Here is a 23,181-nt window from a genome sequence, read left to right on the forward strand (position 1 = left end):
ATGTTCTATGTTTTTATTTTTATATAAGTTTTAGCAACTGAATGAAAGCTTTCCAGATCTCTGCAGGAATATGTGTAATTTGTCCATCATTTCTGGATTTCTAGGGGTATTCTCAATGGGTAAATGTGCGTTTTCTGTTTCTCCTCTCAATTCTAGACATTTATGTAGATAGTGTGTCGACAGGTGTTGATGGACAAGCAATTTAAAGTAATCTCTTATGGTACTTATTCTGTAGCTCCCTGAATTGTAAGTGACATGCTGGCAAAGCTGAACAACTGATCACCAGATACTGGCATAGTGTTAAACATGGCTTCTGAGGCTGCTCAGAATTTCCTTCAGCCACTGTCTTCTTGGATGTCTCAAATATATGAAGCTCTCCAACAAGCAGGAGACTCTATATCTGCTTCACTGTTGAATTTGAGTGGAGTGGGTCGTAAATCAGAAGAAGAGAGGAACCGGGACTTGGAGAATAATGGAGGAGTTTATGAGGGTTATGCTGAGGAATCAGATGATGAACGACACCTGGACCTCTGGGATGAGGAATACTTATATCCTAGAGAAGATGGTCACGTTGGGGATCTGGATCTTGCTTCACAAGACCTCTCTCATGGCTCTGACATGGGTGCACAGATGCAAAAACGGGTTAAAAATACCAGCAGCTTACCAGAGCAGTGTGTTGGAAGCACCATGTCTTTGACAGCCAATGGATCCTACTGGACAAATGAAGATCTCCAGCCCCTTGATCAGCTTCCTCCCATCGCTGAGGAAGAAGGTGAGCCCTCTGTGAGGATAGAAGGTCACGAGCACAACCTCGACTTGAGTGGCTCCTTAAAACATCATAATGGCAAGGCAAGTTTTGCAGGTAAGCAGCAAGCACACACCCTGACAGTATTATCCAGACCTTTATTTTCTGTATTGATTTGATTTAGGTGCTAATCTGCTCATTGTGTTCTGTGTTATCTTTGTTTCCCACAGCTAAAACAAAACTCCCCAGATCCCAAAGAAAATCTAACCTTTCCTTTTCTGTTTCCAATTCATCTCTTGTTCATGAGACTAATTTCATTGAAATAAGTGGAAATCTCCAGGGTGAAATACTGTGTATTAGAAGACAATTGGGCCCTGTTGCTGTAGCAAGGAGTATTTTGCTCCCCCCATGTTTTGTTTCTGATAGCAGGACCCTTCAAAGGGAGTGTTTAGCCTTAAGCCTTTGCTTTGAGAACCATCTGCCTTTGCGTCATTGCTATTAAAGATATATATAATCTCAAACCTTGTTTCTTTGTGCCAGGAATCTCAAGATGTTACTGTGCCATGTGCTGTGAAATGCTGTACTAAAAAGCCAGCCATATCTCATGATTTTATGGATGAAAGTCTCCCAAATCGCTTTCCTCCCTTCCCACCCACCTCCACAGCTTTCCAAATAAGACTGAAGAGGACAGCAGGCAGGAGAGTATGGGAAGGAGAACTGAATTTGATATTTTCAGTTTTAAATAGACTTAGCTATGACTTCTGATCATTAAGTGACATGAACAGCTTTTCAGGGCGTACTGTTCAGGACTGAATTTCAGCCGTGTGACTTGTACTCACTGAATATTACCGTAAATGTGGCTGGAAGTTACCTGGGTCACAGAGAACTGATGGAGACTTATGTCCCAACCAGAAGCAGGAGGGCTGCAGTCCTGCTGACACCATCCTTGGGTCTTGCTGGGTTAAAGCTGCTCTTTACGAACATCCTAGGAAGCGGGTTAAGGGGAGAAGGAGGGGAGGAGCGGGTCTACAATATGGAGCTGATAAAGTTGAGGCTCACTGAAGGTCTTCAAAATTTGGCTTCAAATATCTAAATTCCTTTTTTTTTTTTTAAACAGGCAGTAGATGCTCTTGAAAATGTTTGTTTTATAATGACCAAGAGCTTTTCACCACTCTTGGCTTCTAAGGAAATCTTACATATTTAGCCTTTTCTATGCAGACTGAGGAAGATCAGCCTGTTTGTTTTCGTATTTAATAGGAATATCAGACTGAAAGGGTATAAACCTTGACGGTGTTCTTTAGTGAATGTTAAAATTAGCTCTCTTCTTTATTACTATTCCTCACACTGTTACAGCCAGGGAGTAAATAATTAAAAAGAGCTTTTGGTCTAGCTGTTCTGTCTCCAAAACCAGGACTGCTTGTTTCATATTCCAAATGAATGATTGCCAGTTCTCAGGTTAAGCACCCCAGAGCTGTATCTCTTGAAGCCCAACCTCTAACCTGTACAGATCCTCTAACTTCTGGTACCCCTATACATTGCCCGTGCGATATCTTGCCCACAGGGTTTGTTTGTAGGCACCAAGTCAATGCTGTCGGGTTGGATTTACTATGTGTGTGTGGATCAAGTGTCCATCATGTGCACAGACACCACAGAGCGGGGTATGTAGTGTCCTTCCGGGGGCCATGGATCCTGCTGGACAAATACTATCCAGGACACAACCTTGTCTCCTGCAGAGCATGTGTCCCCAAGAGGGGCTGTTAGAGTGATTCATGGCAAATCCTGCGGCTCCTTGGAGTAGACTGGGGAGCAGCCACATACCAAATGCATTATTCTGGTTGTGGCCTCCAGATTTTTGTCCTGTCTCTGGGACAGGAGAAAAGGTGGCAAGCTCTCAGGGAAATGGGGGCCAAAACCAGGCTGCTCTCAGTGTCAGAGAAGTTTCTCACCTGAAGTCTTATCTGCAGGGACAACTGAGAAAGAGGGTCTTCAGGAGCATGTGATGGACCAGATGAACTTTACTGGTGAGAGATACGTAGCGTGACAGACAGATGCCAGAGTAGCTCATCACCACAGCTAAAGGGCAGGGTCACTCTGAACCTCTCTCCCAGCTGCGAGCAGGTACTGATCAAGTTGCTGTTGGAGTCTCTCTTAGTATTTACTGTCTTTCCTTCTCAGTAAACTGTCTGGAGCCGTTGTGGACTGGAAGGCTGGCCTTGAAGTGCTCCCCAGCACCTGCCTTGATGCTGCCTAGAGCTCACTTACTTCCACATGAAGCACTTCAGGGGGCATTGCATGGCTTTTTACACTAGAGGGAATGTCACTGCAAATGCTCTCAAATAGTCTTCCATCTTTTTTATCTCTGCAATGCACTGCACAAAGGACCATCCAGTGGTCTCGAGACTTTACAGTCATGAAGTTGGCTGTTTGAGGGTTGGAGGGCTGGGAGGTGATGCCCTTTTTCTCAGAACTATCTAGGTCGTATAATAGGAGAGAAAGTGCTGAACTGTGATTTGAAAATGTCTTCCACAAGATCTTTGATGTGGAAGAACATGTTTTGCTCTTCTGAGTGACCCTTCACTTCCAAAACACACACATGCTCTTTGTATTTCGTTTTTCAACTCTTTATTTCCTTTTTCCTTTAGATTCATTCTCTATCATCAAGAGTATGAACTATTCTGAAGGTAACCGAGACAAGCAGAGAGGCTGTAATACCCTGGCAACTTAAAATTTCAGTCATGGATTAAAATGATCAAGAAAAGATGTTTGAGGTATCCTTGTTTCTGTTAGCTTTGTTATCTAACCCTAAGAGACGATGTAAGTGAGCATATGGACTTGCTGACATTCAGCAAAGGCATCCAGTAGCATCAATATTAGCTTTGAAAATTTTTCCTTCCATTTGGTTTTTTTTTTTTTTTCACAATTTCTGCAAAATACCGGTTTCCTGTTTATCCTTATATTCTTTTCAGAACATTGCATCTTGACTTTATTTCACTTAGTGTACCATATTTCTCTCCACAATAGAATATTTTAAAGCTAAATTGGCACAAAACAGTAGCAAAGCTGAATGCTTTTTGTTGCCATGGAAATATTTCTGGGCACTTACTAAAGACCTGGTTGCCAATAGTAATGTAACAGAGAAAATAGATATGCTTCATTTAGCAGCCACTGGTGATTAAAGAGCCACAGAAACCTGTTACAAGGTCATTCCAATATATAGTTGATTGAGTTTAGGGGGAAAATAAACCCACCAATCACGTATGAGAATAATTTTGTTTTAAAAAAGATGCAAAATAAAATCCAATAGATGTTCATCTCTCTTAAGCCTGCAGCATGCTTCTGAGATAAGTAACATTGCAGTTGAAAACTATCATTACCCCTTCTCCTTTTTATCAAATATGTTTTTGATCAAATTTTTGCCTCCTAGGAAATGTTTCCTAACTCCCAGAGTAGTTTTTCTGAGGCCCCAAAGCGGTACACACATTATTGAAAACCATTTTTAGGTTTAGGAATCTAATAAAGTGTTTGAGCAATGAAAATCTTGGGTTCTTAAGTAAAACATCCGTTAGGCACCGTGAGGCATGCTAATCAGCAGGGTGCAGGTTTGGCTGCTGCCGAGACCTGGTCTGTGCTTAAATGATGCTGGAATGTGGTGCCAAGTTTTCAAACAAATTCAGGGAAAAGTTTTTCACTTTGGATGCTTTTTATCTGCAGATTAAAAATAAGGAGGTAGTGCAGCAGAGAATATTGCAGTGCCAGGTGTTTGGTTTAAAAGGTTAGTGATGGGAAGGAAGATTCTTCCATATGTGCAGATCTCTGCAACCATTTGCCAGTCATGTAGAATCACAGAATGGTTTGAGTTGGAAGGGACCTTCAAAGCTCAGCCAGTGCCACCCCTGCCATGAGCAGGGACATCTTCACCAGCTCAGGTTGCTCAGAGCCCCGTCCAGCCTGGCCTGGGATGTCTCCAGGGATGGTTCATCCACCACCTCTCTGGCCAACCTGGGCCAGGCTCTCACCACCCTCAGTGTAAAAATTTCTTCCTCATGTTTAGTCTGAATCTCCCCTCCATCAGTTTAAAACTATCACCCCTCGTACTATTGTAACAGGCCCTGCTAAAAAGTCTTTGTAGTAAGTTTCGCAAATACAGGTGAACTTGCTCTTGGAGCTTCCTCGAGACCCTCCTTCAATATCCAACCGCAGTATTTCTGGTAGAGAAACTGTCTCCCATCACAGAACATGGAGTGATCAGCCTCCTGAAGATGCTGCTACTCAGCTGACTGGGGGTGGCTGCCGAATCCATCATTGTACATTTGGCTTAAGAATTGAAAAAAAAGCGGTGGAGCAATAAGACTTCTAAAAGCAGTACACTTGAAACAGAGGGCCAGTCCGTCTGCTTTCCAACCTGAATCTACAGAGAAAAAAAAAGTAATAAAGAAAAAGATGAAGAGCGGCAATAATTGTTTCGTGAGTTGCTTTAGCCCACTTCTTCCTCAGGGCCCCTGTCCTTTGCAAACAAAAAGTCCAAGTGGCCGTTAAGCTAACAGTTTTGGAAGATACTGCTCTGAAAAGGCATGGGGACAGACACAGCAGCAGAGCCGAGACTTCCAAATTGGAGCTGAACTATTTTTGCACAGCGAGTTCTGTGACTGAAGAGTCTCCTGAGCTGTCTGACGCTTTGTTCGTAACACTAGTGTGATATATAGGTGAGCACTACACTTAAACTGCGTGAAGTCCTTGGAGATTTTCTTCCCATTAATTAGACCATCTCTATGCCAGCTAAAGATTGCATTTCAGTTGCACTAAAATATTTTTTTTGACCTTGGCATGCTAAGAAGTTTGGCATTCTAATAGGAATCTTGTCTACATGGCTGGATAGTTATCTTCCATACATGTGTAAGGGGAGGCATGCCTCTGAATCTCTGGGGGTTTTAAAAACTAGAAAGGACTATTGCATTTACTTACCTTGGCCTCCAGCTTAACAGGGGTCATTGATTTTTGCCAGTAATTGCTGTAGTAGAGGAAATTATTCTTTCTGCTCTATATGAGCAGTCCTGACCTCAGTAAATGACCTTTCATACAGCCAGGAATTCCTGGGCAAGAAGTGAGTTTTCATTAAGTCCTATACACCTGTGTAGCAAAATATACCCCTAACAAAAAGATGCTGCTTGTGCGATAAATACAGCTTCTCCTTGAACCTGAGACTAAAATAGATAGATGGCCAGTTTCCATGTAAAGATCCTAAGTGTCCATGAATTTTATCACCTGTCTGGCTATGGAGCCAGCCAGTGCTCTAGCCAGAATGTAGCCCTATAAAAAAATCAGTGCCTGTACTCAAAGTAGGATGTTTAAAGAGGCTACACTGAATCAATAGCACCACTAGGACTGAGTGATGGAAAGCAAAGACAGCCAGTAGACAAAAGCACTTCATAGCTAATACTCTTGGCTGCTTGAGTGGGAGAAAGCACTAACGTGACTGGGGATGTGCATCTGGTCCCTGAAGGATGCAGTACCAGTACACAGCTTTCTGAAATGAAGTGAATGCTTTCTCTCTGGGAAATTCAGAACCACTCAGAAAGTGTTTGTGCACAGACTTTTGTCCTTGTAAAGGTGGTGCCATGTTCCTTTTTATATTTAAAGTACTCCTTTGCAGTTCTGTCCTTCCAAAGTTTCAAATTATAAGGGATCTTTGTCAATGATGCCAAAAGTAAGTAGTGATGAGAGTATGCAGTAGCCCTGAAAGGAGCGTGGCTTGCAGTCTGTCAGCTTTACAGCTGGGGGAGTGAAGCCAAAGAGTGGTTCAAAACACAAGTTTTCGAAGGTGTTACCATTGTGGGCTCTGACTTAGGCCTGTCAACATTGCTGTTTGTCCTCCTTTCGTGATTTTAGACACATTATCTTTTGTAAGCCCACAGTGAATCATTGGTCTGGGTTTTCAACAAGTTCCTTGTCTGGTGGCCAGAGCTTCCTTGTGCCTGGCTCCCTAGGCAATGTGATGAAGGATGCTTGTTCAGGAGCACTTGTCACCTGCTCTGGCCATCTAGAAGGTTGCATAAGCTTTATGGAGAAGGATGCATTTGAGAGGAAAAAATGGATTTTGCCATTCAGTGCAGTTACAGAACAAATTGTGTGTGAGTGTGTCTGTTTGTGCATGTATTTTCTGATCCACTTTTGCTAAGTAGCATCCTCTTCCCACTCCCCATATGGTAGTTGTGACTCTATCTTCCTCTGGGAAGGTTGTTTAGGACTCAAGAGGCTTCATTTACCAATAAACAGCATCTTGGCAGCATCTGGGAAGTGCTGCCTCTCTCCTAGAAACCCTGCCTTCTCACCTCCCATCTCCTACTACAGGCAAGGCAGGTGTGAATGATCTCATTGCGTTGTGGTGGAGGTTACCTGCAGGAATACTAGCAGCACTGTGCAGAGCTGGGACATAGTAGTTCTGCGTGCTGATTCAAACAGTAGTACTTTTTGTCCTTTTTCTTTTTTTCAGTTGTTGCTAGCTTATCCCACTTTGTAGATGGCTACTTATGAAAACCCATGATGGCAAGTAAATGCTTGAAAAAGGAGATGACTGTTAGGACTTCTGCTAGCATGGGGGGTGTTGGTCTCTTCTCCCATGTAGCAAGTGGTAGGACAAGAGGAAATGGCCTCAAGTTGCAGCACAGGAGGTTTAGATTGGATATTAGGAAAAACTTCTTTATGGAAAGGGTTGTCAGGCACTGGAACAGGCTGCCCAGCGAAGTGGTGGAGTCACCATCCCTGGAGGTGTTTAAAAGGTGTTTAGATGAGGTTCTTAGGGACATGATTTAGTGCTAGAGTTAGGTTATGGTTGGACTTGATGATCCTGAGTGTCTCTTCCAACTGAAATGATTCTATGATTTCTATGATAATCCATCCATTTCCTCCTAGCCTCTTTGCATTGCTTAACAGCAAAAAACACTGATGTAAGCTTATATGATATGGGATAGCTCGGCCAAAACGTGAGCTGGTGTTGGTCCTCACCTCTTTCCAGATAAGGGTGTGGACCTTGTGCCTGTTCAGTTTTGGCTGTTGTAATGACCTCTTGACAGCAGTGGCCTCATAGACTCCTTAAAGAGTTCCAGTAACCAAGGGACACGACTGAAATGAAAGAAAAGAGGGAGGTTACAGTCATGGAGGAAAAAATGTGCAGTTTTATGGAGAGTGAATGGCATTCTTGGGCTGTGTGGGTCTTCCAGGTAATGAGAAATGTGTGGTTGGGCTGTATCTTTGTAGATGCTGTTTGTCTGATTCTCATGCAGTTTCCTCAGATTGAGTTAGGGAGGCTTCATCAGTATCTATTTGTAGAGCAACATGAATGGCTTAGGTTGAATCTTAAACCAGTCCATAGGAAAATCTGTAGAAAGACCCTGCTAATAACCATCAAAATAGCTGATGCTCTCAAAAGTTCCCTGATATTCAGGTGAGCGCTTCCCTGTCTCAAGGGCTCAGTATCCATGTGAGATGAAGCATCCCCGGAGGGACACATTGCTCTAGGCATGGGTACCCATGCAAGCTGGGCACTTGGAGGCACGGAGGCATTTCTTCCTTCAGGCTGAGAGAGATTCAAGCCCATACGGTCTATACGTAGCAGCATAATCTGTGTGGGAGTATTTTCCAGCAAATACTGAGAGTGGTGCTGCTGAAGAGAAAGCCCTGAATTTGGATTAATGAGAGCACTGAGGTTTGCTGAAGCTCTGTGTCGCAGGGTCAGTTTTGGGGTCTAGACTTATTGCCATAAATAATGTAGCTATAAAACCATTGGGCCTGAGGGTACAGTCTTGCAGTTGTCAGTAGCTGATGTAAAACTGCAGCTGGGATATTGTCCTTCTCCGGGCACACAGCTGTGCTACTTTCCATGTCTGGCCTCATGAGCATGCTGCTCTGTGATGAACCAGACCAGCTTATTGCATCAGCTGAGAGTTACCAGCCCCTTCCCTATTACTTCTCAGTCAGGTGAGTTGGCCACACGATTCAAAAAATGAACTGAGGGAAGGGGAAGGAGGGACAGGATTGCCCCTTTTGGGTGACAGCTTTGGTCCTGAACGCATGTGAGTCTTGTTGCACCACATCCTCACCCGCTGCTGCCAAGTCTGTGATTTTCGCAGGAGTGCCATGGGAACGGTAGCGTTACAGTAGCAGTAAAGCGGGGGGGCTGTGGTGAATCAACCCTCTGGTAGCAAACAGAAAGTTTCAATTAGAAAAATCAGTGGGGAAAATAAATAACTGCCTTGTTGTAATGCAGTTGTTATCCATAGCAACCCCAAACAAATATCTTTGTGAGGGAGTTGATTTCTACCCCGTTAATCAGCAAACAAAGACTTGTGGGTGTGAAGCTAATGGTTACGGCGTTGGGTGCTACAAATGGTATGTAATTGGAATGTGTATGCTGGGTCTAGCAGGTTGTGAGTGTGGCATAGTAAAACTGTGCTTTAAAGAGGAGAAACAGTCAGTGTCCTGGGTTTCTTGGGCTTTTTCTTGGCCAGTATGATTTCTCCCAGGTGGAAGGCCATTTTCTGATTCAGGGAAACTTTCTTAGATGTAGAGTGCTTTCTCTGGTGTAGAGAGCTTACAAAGTGCTTGTGTTAGAAGGAGAATAGAGTATCCAGATCAAACATGCAAGTAAAAGAGGTGTTTGATGAGGAACCTGAAGGAATTTAAACTTTTGTGGTGTGAAAGGTACCAGGAAAAGTCACAGAATCACAGGGTTGGGGTTGGAAGGGACTTCTGGAGATCATCCAGTCCAACCCACCTGCCAAAGCAGGTTCACCAGAGCAGATTGCACAGGAATGTGTCCAGGTGGCTCTGAATGTCTCCAGAGAAGGAGACTCCACAGCCTCTCTGGGCAGCCTGTTCCAGGGCTCTGGCACCTCAAAGTAAAGAAGTTTCTCCTCATATTCAGATGGAACCTCCTTTTCAATCTGTGCCCATTGCCTCTTGTCCTGTCACTGGGCACCACTGAATGGAGTCTGGTCCATCCTCTTGACACCCACCCTGGAGATATTTATCACATTTATGAGATCCCCTCCCAGCCTTTTCTCCTCCAGGCTGAACAGCCCCAGCTCTCTCAGTCCCTCCTCATAAGAAATGTGCTCTAGGCCCCTAAAAATAATGAAAATAATGATTATAAAGTGAAAGTTTGTTGGAAGGAAAGGACAGTGTTTCCTAACTCATTGGCCATAGGGATCCAGCAGTTTAATTTCCAAGTCCATGAGCATTTGCAGTCCCATGCCCTGAGCATACACAGCCACACCTGTCCCCTGTGGTGTCCCCAGTGCAGATGCAGCATCTGCTGCTGACAGAAGGTGCTTTTCTGCCTCTGCACTTCCATGTTTTCTTCAAGCAACCCAACCTGGGCTGGCAAAGGGGTGCAGCCTGACTCATGGAAGTAACTGCATCCACACCAGGGGTTTTCCTGGCTTCGCAGTGTCTCCTACAGTGTGTAATCTCTTTTTTTTTCTTTCACTTCTCCACAAATCCTGGGCCTGTGCTAATGAAACCCTGTAGCATAAATGAAGCCTGACTCATACTTACTCCACATGTAGCACGTAAAGTAGGTGATTGGGAAAATCAGGGATGGTTGTGCATCTGCTGCTTGGCTGCCATTTCCTTTAGCTGTAGAAGAACCTTAGGCAGCAAAGTGAGTCAGTTTTAAGCTCGAGTCTCATGTGCCTATTTTTAAAACCCAAATTTGGGAATAGAAAAAAAGCAACAGGAAGAGACGGTGATCTTCATGCTGTTTTCTGTGGGCAGTTCTCTATTTCTTTGCACAGCAGTGTGCAGAATTGGAGTTTATTGCTCTGACGGCTGTATTTTTTAGCTATGGAGGTGCTTGATGGTCAGAGCCAAATAATTGCTTGTTTTTGATTACTTTCTAACTTTTTTTGGTTGCCTTTTTTTTTTTCCTTTTTGTTGGCAATGTCCCCTGGTGTGAAAGCTGCCAAGTTGTGATTCTCCCTGCCTGCCATCACATGCAGACACCCAAATGTGTTTGCCTTGGAGAGCTCCCAGTTGGTTTGGTCATGGGGTGAGGACTGATGAAGAGGCAGAGACTGACATGTTGCAAAAGGAGGATGCTGTCACTTGTCGCTCAGCAAAAAGGGATAGACCTTGTGTTACCACTGGGCACTAAATGGCTCTCTGGTTGGTACACCTACCAGAACCATGTCAGCCTGGGTGCAAGGAGAAATGTCAGATGAAGGTGGCCTTTGATTCATTAGTAAACGACCAATTGGTGTTAGTCAATGATGCACGGTCACTGTGCACAGAGTCCATGTCCATAATGCTGTGAGTGGAAACATGGGTTTACTGTATCACAGCACATTCTCTGTCAATTTTAAGTACATTTGAGGTCTAGGAGGTTGTTTTGGATTTTGTTTCTGTTTTATGAAGATAAGGGGTTTTGATGATTGGATTGTAATCTCCAAATCATTTTGAACATAATGGGGTATTCTGCCCCCTAGTCAAACCCTTAAATCAAGTAGTTGCATTGCTTTATACATTTGTTTGAACTCCCAGTTCAAACGGTTGACAACAAAAGTGAGACTATGGCTCCAGACTGAAGACACTGTAAATCAGAACTGTAGTTGCGTGGGAATTGGTAGCAGCAGCTCCACATGTGTTCCCTTTACAAAATGATCTTCCATTTTCTTTTCTGAGAAGCTTTAACACATCCATTGTTTGCAACAGGTCTTCCCAACTTCCCAGAAGAAATGCCCTTTTCTTTCTGTGTGCAGTTGTGGGGTTTGCTGAGTTAGGAGCCATTGCAGATCACAGTTTCCCTATGTCATCTGGGTCATGAAAACTTTAAGGCTTCTATAATAGCAAAGAACACAGCACAGAGTGCTCCTGGGATCCTCCAAGTATATGCATTATGCATAGATGTACTGATATTGTCTTTGGTTACATGATCAAATACATTATTTTTTGTAGTACTTCTACTTCCTTCAGGGCTTGGTGATGCTCCCATTGAAGCTTTCACTGACTTCTGTAAAGCAGAATCAAAATGTTTCAGAAGAAAGTGGATACACAAGGGCATCATTAAATGTACGGGAAAGCAGAAATTTGGCATTTGTGAACTTATCATTGTTCAGCCAAAATGACTGTTGTTTCTTGTTTATTTTATTTTTTTTTTTTAATTTTAAAATGCAGACAGCCAGTGTGCATGCAGTATACCTATATTTTGCACCTTCCTTATGTATTTTATTTGGTATTTCTTTATAAGCTTTGAGCAAATGATAAGTTATTCTTGATACTCGGTAACACTGCAGAGAATTCTTGAATTATTTCTTCCATGCATTTTAGCTTAGCATATTTGGATGCCTGTAAGCTAACTTTGTAACTGATTGGCTGTTTGAAATTTCTGAATAAATAGTGGTGGTTTGAAATACCTTGCCAGAAAAAGAGGTCGCCCTCCTTCCTCCCCCACTGTTTCCTCTGGGAAGAAAAATAAAATATAACCAAAAAATCCCACGTGCCTCCCTATGAGTGGTGGGAAGTTGATTTGTAAAACAGATGCTGCAATGAAGTCATTGAGTTGAAGTTGCTAGAAATATGTATATGCTACCCAACATCTGCAGATCTCAAGATGTATTCATTTTCTTTCCAGAATTTAGATTGTAATTATGGGTCCTTTATTTAAGTTTCCATGGTGATATAGAAATTGTTTCCCCCTTGTCCTTTCCTAATCAGGACGCTTGTATATTTGAATGGCGAACATTTTTCTCTCCCCTGGGTAAAGTTAGTTTTATTAATACAGAGATATTAAGTTGACACAGAGCTGTCTGCTGCTCAGGCAGAGATTCAGCAGCAGACATATGAAGCATTTGCTACAGATTCCCTAGTGCCACCTTTTAATTAGCCTGTATGCTTCCAAATGCTAGTAGGAAATAGCAGCCAGTGTCATAACAAGTGATGCAGTTGTGCTTTGGGGATTTGAAAAGTTGAAGTCAAAGTCAAGCGGCCAATAATAAACCAAAGAGGGCTGAACTCCTCCCCTCCATCACATCACCATCCCCTTCTGTCCTAGGAAAAGGGCTTTGATCTGGTTTGCAGGTCACCCAGGGAGTGCTGCATCCATGTGACCTTTGCAAAATTTCTTGTAATAACCAAAATTGTACACTATATTAATGTGTATTTAAGTATACAGCCTTGTGCCCACAGAACTAGGATTTTAATGTTAGACTTGTTTTAAGAAATGGTGAAAGATGGGGGTTAATTACCAAAGATTATATTTTACTTAGGATTTTGGCAAGCTCTTTGAGTGAAAAGTGGACTTATGTTTAAACTGGAATATTTTTTTTTTTTTTTATCTTAAACACCTAAAAGAAATACACATATAAACAGAACTTACTAGTATTTGCTGGGCATTTAAATTAATCTTGCAGAGATTGCGTGAGCTGCAGGTAGTGAATTGACAGCACAGTTGGCTAAGAAGGAATATTTAGTTTTATGTGTTTCGATTATTTGAACAGATCGTAGCACATTTAAGCCATAGGGCTGTTACAGCTTGAAATAACTTTTAAGTAAAAGTACTTTCAAATAAACTTATTTCTAACAGCTTATATAAAACCAATCAATTTTTATGATAGCTGGTCACTGGCCATTTACAAACTAATGTCTAAACCTATTTTCATTTTTATCAGAATAGGAACACTTAGCTTTTTCCTCCAGTTGACAGCAATTTTCTAGAACGAGCAGCAGGCTTATTGTCAAACTGTGGCACATCAGACCAGAGGGTCAAATCTCTCAGCATAGTGGCGAGGAAGGAGGCAGCTCCTGCTGGGCTGCTGGTGGGAGCAGTTTGTGTTGGTGCTACCAGCATCCCTGCTCTGTCCTCTCTGCCTGAGGGGCTGAGCATCATCCTCTGTGCAGCGGCAGCTAAATTTATGGAGCAGTGACAGCAGTTGTCATTAAGTTTATACTGCAGATTTTTAGTAGACCTAACACAGGGTGTAAAAGCAGGATCCAGTTTCCCCACTTGTAGCTGTGTGGTGTGCTTTCTTTTTTTTGTTTGATTTTTTGGTTTTTAAGGTTATTTTTCGTTATTTTAATTTAGCGCGTCCAGAGGAGACCACAAGGATGATCAGAGGGCTGGAACAGCTCTGCTGTGAGGACAGGCTGAGAGAGTTCGGTTGTTCAACCTGGAGAAGGCTCCAGGGAGACCTTATTCCAGCCTGTCAGTACTTAAAAGGGGACCTACAGGAGAGCTGGAGAGGGACTTTTTACAAGGGCATGTAGTGACAGGACAAGGGGAAATGGCTTTAAACTGAAAGAGGATAGATTTCGATTAGACATAAGGAAGAAATTCTTCACCATGAGGTGAGACACTGGAACAGGCTGCTCAGAGAAGCTTGGGATGCTTCATCCCTGAAAGTGTTCAAGGCCAGACTGGATGGGGCTCTGAGCTACCTGGTCTAGTGGAAAATGCCTCTGCCCATAGCAGGGAGGTTGGACTAGATGATTTTTAAGGTCTTTTACAACCCATCTGTGAGTCTGTGGTTGATGTGAAATTTGAGGTGGAAAAAGGTGCTTTGACCCCCAAGCAAGGCAGTGTGACTGAGAAAGCCGCCCTGCACCTGTTTGCCTGCGATGCTCGTTTATTCAGCTGCTCGGGTTTGCCATAGCAATTATCAAAGCGAGTCTTGGCAACCATATCATGTAATTCGTGCTCAGGAGCAAGCAGCAGAGTGGCCACACTCGACAGCTGGCTTGTTCACACGTGTGTACCCAGACAGGCACGTACACACTGACTGCCCATCATCCCCACCGCTCCCTTCTCCACGGGTCGAATCATCCTGCTGTTGTGCATCCTTGGTGCTGATGGCAGGGAGATCAGCAAAGTGCCCCTGCGTTTTCATCCTCACAAAGTAACACCAAGTATATATAGCATGTATTGAATCCTCCTTCCCCCATCTGGCAGATATTCACGCACTAATGAGGGTGCAGTCATCTCATATTCAAAGCATGTGTTGGTCATGGGAGGGGAAAGGCACTCACAGGGACGTGCTCAAATGCGTATCTTCACTTTTAAAGGTTAGAATTTACATTGGTCTCCTGAGTTCCTCTGCTCCTGGCAGATGGAGTCAGCAGTGCCTGTTAACCACGTGCCATACTTATGTTTTCATGGTATTACTTGAAACAGGTTACATCAGAGTTGCTTTTTCTGCACAAAATAAGTTCCGTTTCCACCTTAGCAGGAACTGAAGGGAGATGGAAGCATGATCAAGTTTTCAAGTCCTTTGCTTACTACTTTGTCTTTACACATGCTAATGGTTTGACAAATGGTTCTCTATGTGTGCTGTGTTTTATTGTGTGTTCTTCTCTGTTGAATATCTTCATTAAAAAAAAATAAATATAGGGTAACGTGCAAAGTTGAGCAAGGTCTAATACTATATAAATGTTGCTGATATAATATGATGTTCGCAGGCTTTCCAGAGGTTGAAGAAGCAGGTGATTCTCAAGTTCCTTCCCCAGTCCTCCCTAAACCCTGGGCCCCCTTTTGTTCCCCAGAAGGTCCCTCTGAGAGCTAGAAGTGTGCCATGTTATCTGGCTTCTTGGCCAAGGGCAGCAGACTGTCTAAAGCCCAAGTTGTGTTTTTCTCCCAGCGAACGGTTACAGGGAGGATGAAGAACAGACAGCATCTTCAGGCAGCAATGATGAGGTGATTAATGAGTTTGAGATCTCTGTGCTGTGCTCACAAAGTTTTCTATCAGAAGTATCTGAAAAAGCAACATCAGCAGGCATGGAGCACAGACCCAAATTCAGCCGTTTGCTCTCCAGCCATGAGGCGTACAGTGCAGAGATATCTGAATGTGAATGCAAAGGTACTGTTTGCTTGAAATAAGGTTAAAAAAGTTGGAAGCTTCAAGATCTGAGCCTCAACATGGAGAAGTTATTTTGTTGTGGAGAACATGTCCTGAATCTTGCTTTCTCTCTTACTAAACTTGGTTTCCTTACTAGTTACCTGCAGCTCATTTCTAAAATATTTATGTGGAAGAGTCTGGATCCAAGCTCTGCTGAAGTCCATGAAGATCATTCCATTAACTGTATAAGGCTTTTGAATTCTGGTTCCTAATCGACAGGGATTTTCATGGATTTTATTGCCGATTTTGCCACAGTAAGACTGCGGGCCTTTGTTCTAATTATTTTTGGTCTGTGCCACTGAAGTAATTTCTTCAGCAAGCCTTTTAGCAGGAGTTGTATGTCTCCTTTTGTAACAGCTTTGCAAACACAAGGTGAACAGTGAATCAATTATGCTGTATAGTTTGCCAGCGCATATGCCAAATGTCAGGCAATGACAGAAACTAAAAATTTATGGCACAGAAGGAAAGAATTTTATGATCTTCTGTGGACTAAGGTAATGACTCTTTTATACAAACAGATGAAATGCATTTTAAAATGTAGCTACTTAGAAAATTGGCCTGAACACATTCTAAAATCTGGAGAAGTTCATTAGAGGGAAGAGCTGTGAAAATGCCCTTTGTTTTTTTTTTTTTCCTGTAGAATGTTTTAATTCTGAAATACAATTGCTTGATTTTGATGCACCCTCTGATTAGAACGATCATTTCAAGATATGTCTCTCCATTGAACTCTTCTTCTGGCACAACATGGTGCAGAGTTGCTCTTTCTTTTCAGAGGTAATATTAATATTGTTTAAATAGCTATTCAGAAATTAGATTAAACCAGATGTTGAAGCCTACTTTCACTAAGACATTTGGTTCCCTGCCCCATTCCCCACCCAAGATTAGACCCTTTGTTAAAAACAAATGCCTATAAACTAATCCTTGGTTATGTCAGATCTCTTTCAAACCCAGAGAGGCTTCTGAGGCACATAGGGCTGCTGTTACTTGGGTGTATGGCGATAGTTACACACATCAGCAGCTCCCAATATGAGCCATTTATGTGGGAGAAAAGCTGAGTGGTTGGGCTAAATCCTAGATAACCCCACACCCTGCTACCCTCAGTTGCTGATCCGAGAAATCCGTGTGGGTCCAATTTGGCCCATAGTTGGTGCTGTGATCACAAAACACAGATTTGTGTGTGTAAAGCCATCGTTGTGCCCTGGTGGTGCATCAAACACAGTTGCAGATGCCAGATCCACTGGACCTTTCTGGGTGGGAGGAGTCAAGGATCTTTTGAAAGTCCAGGCTGAGATCATGGCACTTTCATACCTTCTTTAGACTCTGCCTGAGACTTCCTGTGTTCTCTTAACAGACCTTTTACTCATATAGCCAGTAGTTTTCTCTTTTTACAGAATCAGAAATCTATAGCAATCTGAGACATACAGCAAAGCTGGGCATCTCGGAGAGCCCTGAATAGCTTTTCTCCCACTCATCCTTGACATATGGCAAAGTCTTCTCACATCCTGTTCTTACATGAGATGTTCCTTGACCCTCTGTTTCTGTTATCGGTGTCATGGCAGTCTACACTTTGGACTCGTATAGCTGGAAGTTTTCAGTTGTTAAAAATCTTTGTAGTAACCTGAATAGAGCTTGGAAAGAGGAGTGCACACCGCAGGAAGAAGCATTGGAAGGACGCTCTGGGGAGCTGAATGGCTCGAATGAGAGCTCTGCCCACAACCTCTCTGCAAATCACCCTGTTAATAGAGAGCCTATTTTAGTTCTGGAAGCATGGAGTCTTCTCAGACTATTACCCAGCATGTGGTAAATTAAACAATTTTGGCCTGATTGCATAATGTCACTTGAAATTTAAGATCCTTTTTCTCTTTAACCCCTAAAATTTACAAGCCATTTTTGTTTAGATTTGTTGTAATTAGATAATGATTCCGCTCCTTTGGGGCTATTTGAGGAAGTTTTTTAGCACTTTTTGGTGGCTGGTCTCAAAACAACCAAGGGCAGAAGCACTGCTTGATCTCCCTGTATCTGTTTTGGGTCAGTGCGAGGGAGCCTGTGGTGCCAGGGTGCTGCAGAGTGGTTTGGAACTGGGGCTGTAGCAAGGGCCAGGCAAGAGGTTTGCTGCTGTATGAGGACAAATATGCCTCAGTTCCACTAACTCATATCTCTGCTGCTGTTACTGTCTTTCAGGAAGAGGGCTTTGAAAATCAGTCCTAGTAGCTAGGAGGATTTCAAGTCCAGAAGCACCTAGATCCATCCTGAAATCCTTTCCTCCTCTGGATCATATTTAAACAGGTTCTTAACTTTCAGCATATATGGTCTAGAAGAAGGGATCAAATTCCTTTCATTTTGGAAAATCACAAAGAAAAGACATACTTATTTCTTGTAAAAGCACAGTGATTCATTACAGTCTGTGGAGCAGGCATCACCTTGGTCAGCATGGGTAACAGGCACGCATTAAGCTCTTCATCTCAGTGTTTCTTGCTGGTCAATGAACTGTGTAGTGTTAATTTAGCAAGACCTACCAGGATTCATCTTTTAACTCTGGCAGCATGATTTAGGAACTGATAAAGCCTCTCAGGACATTTCTTTAGCACATCATAATGCTTCATAGAACTGAGAGATTGAAAAAGAAGAAATATACTGTAGGTTAACCAGGCCGTTTACCTGCCAAAGTGAGGGGGCACTGCACAGTGCACTACACTAATTTTCCAGCCTGATTTTCAGTATTGGATGTGCTGAGTTTTTCTTTTATCTTTGGAGAGATGCTTCCATATCCCAGTACCTGTTAGAGTTCTATTTGGAGGTCATACTCATCCTTTTATCTGACAAAAGTCTTGTGTTCTTCATAGCCAGTCCTCCAATCTTGAATACAGGCTTTACTGATTTGTTTCTGTTCCCCAGTATTTGCCGTATCTCCTTCTCAGCTTGTGGGTACATGTGACACAACAGGGAAAGGTTGGGGACAGGACTGAAAAAAAATAGCACCCTTTTAGTGTACAGTGCTATCTGCCCTTAATTTTAGAATTGATTGCTATTGCTCTGCAGGGACTCCTGTCTAATTAAAGTTCAGATAGTTAGATAATGCTGTCTCAACATATATCCCTGATGCTGTGCTGTTTATTCACATCAGGTATTCATAAGACAGTTGACATTTTCTTCCTTAAAGATCTCTCAGATAAATTACAGGCATTTTACTGCTCTGACCTTTTCCTTTACATGAAGAACTTCTGTTTTGACCATTTTTTTGGTGAATGTAATGTTAGAATGAATGTAATTGAAGAGGTATCGTTGTTCTAGTCTGTATATTTGGGCTATTACCTGTAATGATCCTCTAACACTGGTATTTATAAGTTATTATCTCTCACCAAACTACTTGAAATTTAAAGAAAAAGCCAGACTGTTTCACTAAATGGCTTTGGTGAATCATCTTTTCCTTTCCTTCCCCTGAATACTACATTTGCTTTCCTAACACATTCATTTTGTGCCTGAGTCTTAGAGAGATGGCTTGCTCTGTTAATATATTTCTGGAGTTCTCCTGTTATGAATAGCTTTTTATGGCTTTAATGTAGTTTTTGAAAATTCCTCTATTATTGATCTAGATATTATCCCAGCAGGAGTCAAAACCACAAGACAATTGTGTGAGGATAATTCCTTACTACAGTAGCATTTTATTCTGAAAGCCTGCTGTGTGGTGTGTGCTTTGATGGATGACCCACTGTTTAAAATGTGGATTAGACATTGGCTTGCTAATTAAATGCCTTAAGGAGTGCCTGTACCCATTCAGTCTCAGTAAATTTGTGAAATTTCTATTTTATTTCTTGCTTACATTATTATGTTTACTTCTTTCTGTTTTCTGACTTCGTAGAGAAGAGTGGGAGTAATGTCAAAAAATCAAATTGCTTTCTACCCTCATTCAAGAGTTTCAGCTCAGGTCAGAGGTCAGACAATGAGGGCTCTTGATTTCAGGACTAAGTCTGCCAGAAGGAAGGATGAGAAGTAGTGGTGGGTTTTGCATTTCAGAATGCAAAGGGAGTGAGAAGAGCACTTACCTGGAATTTGAGAGATCTGAATTTGGATCCCCCTTTCCTCCTGAAGGACCATCTCCCATGTTTCAGAAGAGAACCATAATTATGAATCTGTGAGGTGCTCTCAGACTTCTTTGTTGAAGTGTCTGTACTTGAAGCATTTTACTGGGAGGGAAAATGTGAGACTATTCATAGTTGAAGAAAGGGGATGAAGTTATTCTACTAATGTCTGAGCTGTTAAATTGAAAGAGCAGCCAAGGAGAGGGGCAAGGACTTCTGCATACCTCCAAGAAATGTTTCCTGACTATAATCCCCATTCCTCTTGTTGGTGTGTGTGTTTGTTTGTGGTTTTTTGTTTGGTTGGTTAGGGTTTTTTTTTAGTGAAGCAGGTATGAATCAGAAACAGCATATTTACTGCTAAGGCCAAATGTAGAATTTCTTCTACTGAAAAAGATCTGGGCTTTTTGTTCTAGACAGAGGAATGTGTAGAGAATCACAGAATGTCTTAAGCTGCAAGGGACCTTTAAAGATCATGTAATCCAAGCCTACTGCCATGATCAGGTTGCTCAAAGCCTCATCGAACCTGACTTTGAACACTTCCAATGATGCAGCATCCGCAACTTCTATAGGAAACCTGTTCCAGTATCTCACCACCTCATAGTAAAGAGTTTCTTCCTTATATCCAATCTGAATCTACTCTCTTTCAGTTTAAAACCATTAACCCTTGCCCTATCGCTAGAGGCCTTGGTAAAAAATCTCTCTTCATATTTCATAAGAAAGCCTCCTGTTAAGTATCGAAAAGTAGAAATAAGGTCTTCCCAACATCTTGTCTTCTACAGGCTGGACAATCCCAACTCTTTCAGCCTTTTTTCACAGATGAGTTGTTCCAGCTCTCTGACCATTTTCATGGCCCTTCTTTGGACCTGCTCTAATAGGTCTTTGTCTGTCTTGTGCTGGAGGCCCCAGAGCTGAACGCAGGACTCCAGGTGGGGTCTGACAAGAGCAGCGTAGAGGGGCAGAATCACCTCCCTTGACCTGTTGGCCACACTTCTTTTAGTGAAGCCCAGGATGTGGTTGGCTTTCTGGGCTGTAAGCACAAATTGCTGACTCCTGTGTACTTTTTAATCTACTAATACCCCAAAGTCCTTCTCTGCAGGGCTGCTCTCAAACAATTCATCCCCATGTCTGTACTGATATTGGGGTTGCCCTGGCCCAGGTGCAGGACCTCGCACTTGGCCTTGTTGAACTTCAGGAGGTTCACATTGACTCGCTTCTCAGGCCTGCCAAGGTCCTTCTGGATGGCATCCCTTTCCTCGAGTGTATCAATTGCACCACTCAGCTTGATGTCATCTGCGAACTTGCTGAGGATGCACTCAATTCCACTGTCTGTGTCATTAATAAAGATATTGAACAATACTGGTCCCAATATGGACCCCTGAGGGGCACCACTTGTTACTGATCTCCATTTGGACATTGAGCCATTGACTGCAACTCTTTCTGTGAGACCTTGCAGCCACCTCCTTATCCATTGCATAGTCCATCCATATCCATACCTCTGTAATTTAGAGACCAGGATGTTGTGTGAGGCCATGTCAAAGGCCTTACAGAAGCCAAGTTAGAGGACATCTGTTGCTCTTCCCTTATCCACCAATGCAGTCACTCCATCATAGGTAGCCACCAGAGTAGGACTTGCCCTTGGTGACGCCATATTGCCTGTGTCTAATCACCTCGCTGTCATCTGTATGCCTTGATATATCTTCCAGGAAGATCTGTTCCATGACATTACTGGGAACAGTGGTGAGGCTGAACAGTAGTTCCCAGGGTCCTCCTTTTTACACTTTTAAAGAATGGGTGTGAAGTTTCCCTTTTTCCAGTCACTGGGGTCTTTGTCTAATGGCCATGACTTTTCAAGTATGATGGAGAGTGGCTTAGCAACTACATGAGCCAGTTCTTTCAGGACCTTGGGGTACATCTCATCAGGTCCCATGGACTTACGTATATTCAGGTCCCTCAGAGGGTCTCAAACCTTATCATCTCCTACAATGGGTGTGACTTCATTCCTCCATTCTCTGCCCTGAGATTCAGGGACTTGAGAGATGTGGGACAAAAAATTGCCAGTGAAAAAGGAGGCAAAAAAGTTGTTGGGTACCTCAGCCTTCTCCATGTCATTTGTCACCAAGTTCTCTGTCTCATCAGATGAGCAATGAAAATATTGATTCATCTAAACAAAGCAAACTAATAATTTTCTATTAAACACAGTAAATACTTTTTTTAAAAATATTTGAGTTTGAAATCAGATTTCAAGAAAAAGTTTGTTCTATAATAATGGCCTTGTTGAGAACAAACCTGCAGGTTTGAGAACAAACAAGCAGGTGGCCCTGCTTGGGTAGGGGGATGTGGACAGGATGATCTGCAGAGGTCCCTTCCAATCTCAACTATTCTGAGAAGCCTTTAAAGCCCAAAGAGCTGTGTTTGCAAAGGAAGTCATTCTGTTTTCATTACCGTCACCAGCTGTCTGGAAGTGCAACTTTCTTTCACTGTAACTGCTCCTTGCTTACTTGAAGGAGATGGAGGCAGAATCTAGCTCTTTGTGTTCCTCAAGCAAGGCCTGACGTCAGATGAATTAGGAGGAGGAAGGTCCATGGTTTTCTTCTAAAAGTGCTTGCAGAACACATTCAAGGCCAAATTGTGATGTTATTTTCTTCTCTGTCTCTGCACATGTAATTATCTGTGTTGCTCCACCCAGAGAGCTCTCAGCGATGCCTTCAAGTAGAGAAATGTGCCTTAAGTTCAAAATAGAGACTTCAAGAGCGTAGAGAGGAATCTATGGTCTGAAACAGTGATGATCATTTTATTCTCATTAATTAACCTTACTTTAGGCACAGAGTGTGTAGGATCAGATGAGTTAAAACTAATAAAAGCAGGCATGAAATGAGGGAACACATATCCCCTCAGTTGCCTTTGAGACAGTTTAGCCCAAACATGGGCTTTGGAGATTCCTAGTTGGCTTGTGGGGCTGGTCATGCACACTCAAGCTCTCGGGGATGGGTGGTAGGGTTGGTGACAATCCGTTATCTCCGTGAGACTCCTTTCCTCACCAGCACCATCACTTGTCCTTTCCTCCTCCTTCTCCTGCATAGTAGGAAATCAATAATACCTGTTCATCAGGTCTAAGCTGTACTTTTCTGTACTTTGCCTGACTTGTGTTTGCATGGGAGAGGTTGTTTTGGGGCCTCAAAGCAGCACAGAGGCACTTGAATATCCCAAATGCTCCGTTGATAATTGCATTTGGTGGTTAACTTCTTCAAGTAAAGGCAAACGCTTTCTCAGTTCAGGATGGGGTGAGAAACAGCCATGTCTGCTCCATCAAATGCTGATTTATACAGGATTTGCTATTTTATAAGTTCAGTGCTGCAGTACTCAGAAGTAGAAACTATCTCTTGCATATATGGGAGATGAAGGGAAAAAAAAAAAAAAAGGAGAGAAAGGCACATTTTGGGAGGTAGAGGGGGAGCAATTTATTCTAATCCCTCTG

At 42.7% G+C, this 23,181-nt stretch overlaps 1 protein-coding gene across 1 annotated transcript in view; it reads left to right on the forward strand.

Annotated features, from left to right (window-relative positions):
• Nucleotides 1-303: 303 nt before the first annotated feature.
• The window catches only part of SYT16 (synaptotagmin 16), a gene marked incomplete at its 3' end in the record, with an annotated part of 41,302 nt that continues 18,424 nt past the window's right edge, over nucleotides 304-23,181 (forward strand). The window contains exon 1 of the mRNA XM_080345191.1: nucleotides 304-862. Within this exon, the coding sequence (XP_080201317.1) occupies nucleotides 307-862 (556 nt within the window). The 5' untranslated portion in view covers nucleotides 304-306. The remainder of the gene's footprint in view (nucleotides 863-23,181) is intronic.

The sequence above is a fragment of the Nesoenas mayeri genome (genome assembly GCF_963082525.1).
Source record: "Nesoenas mayeri genome assembly, chromosome: 5".
In the NCBI taxonomy this organism is placed as follows: domain Eukaryota; kingdom Metazoa; phylum Chordata; class Aves; order Columbiformes; family Columbidae; genus Nesoenas; species Nesoenas mayeri.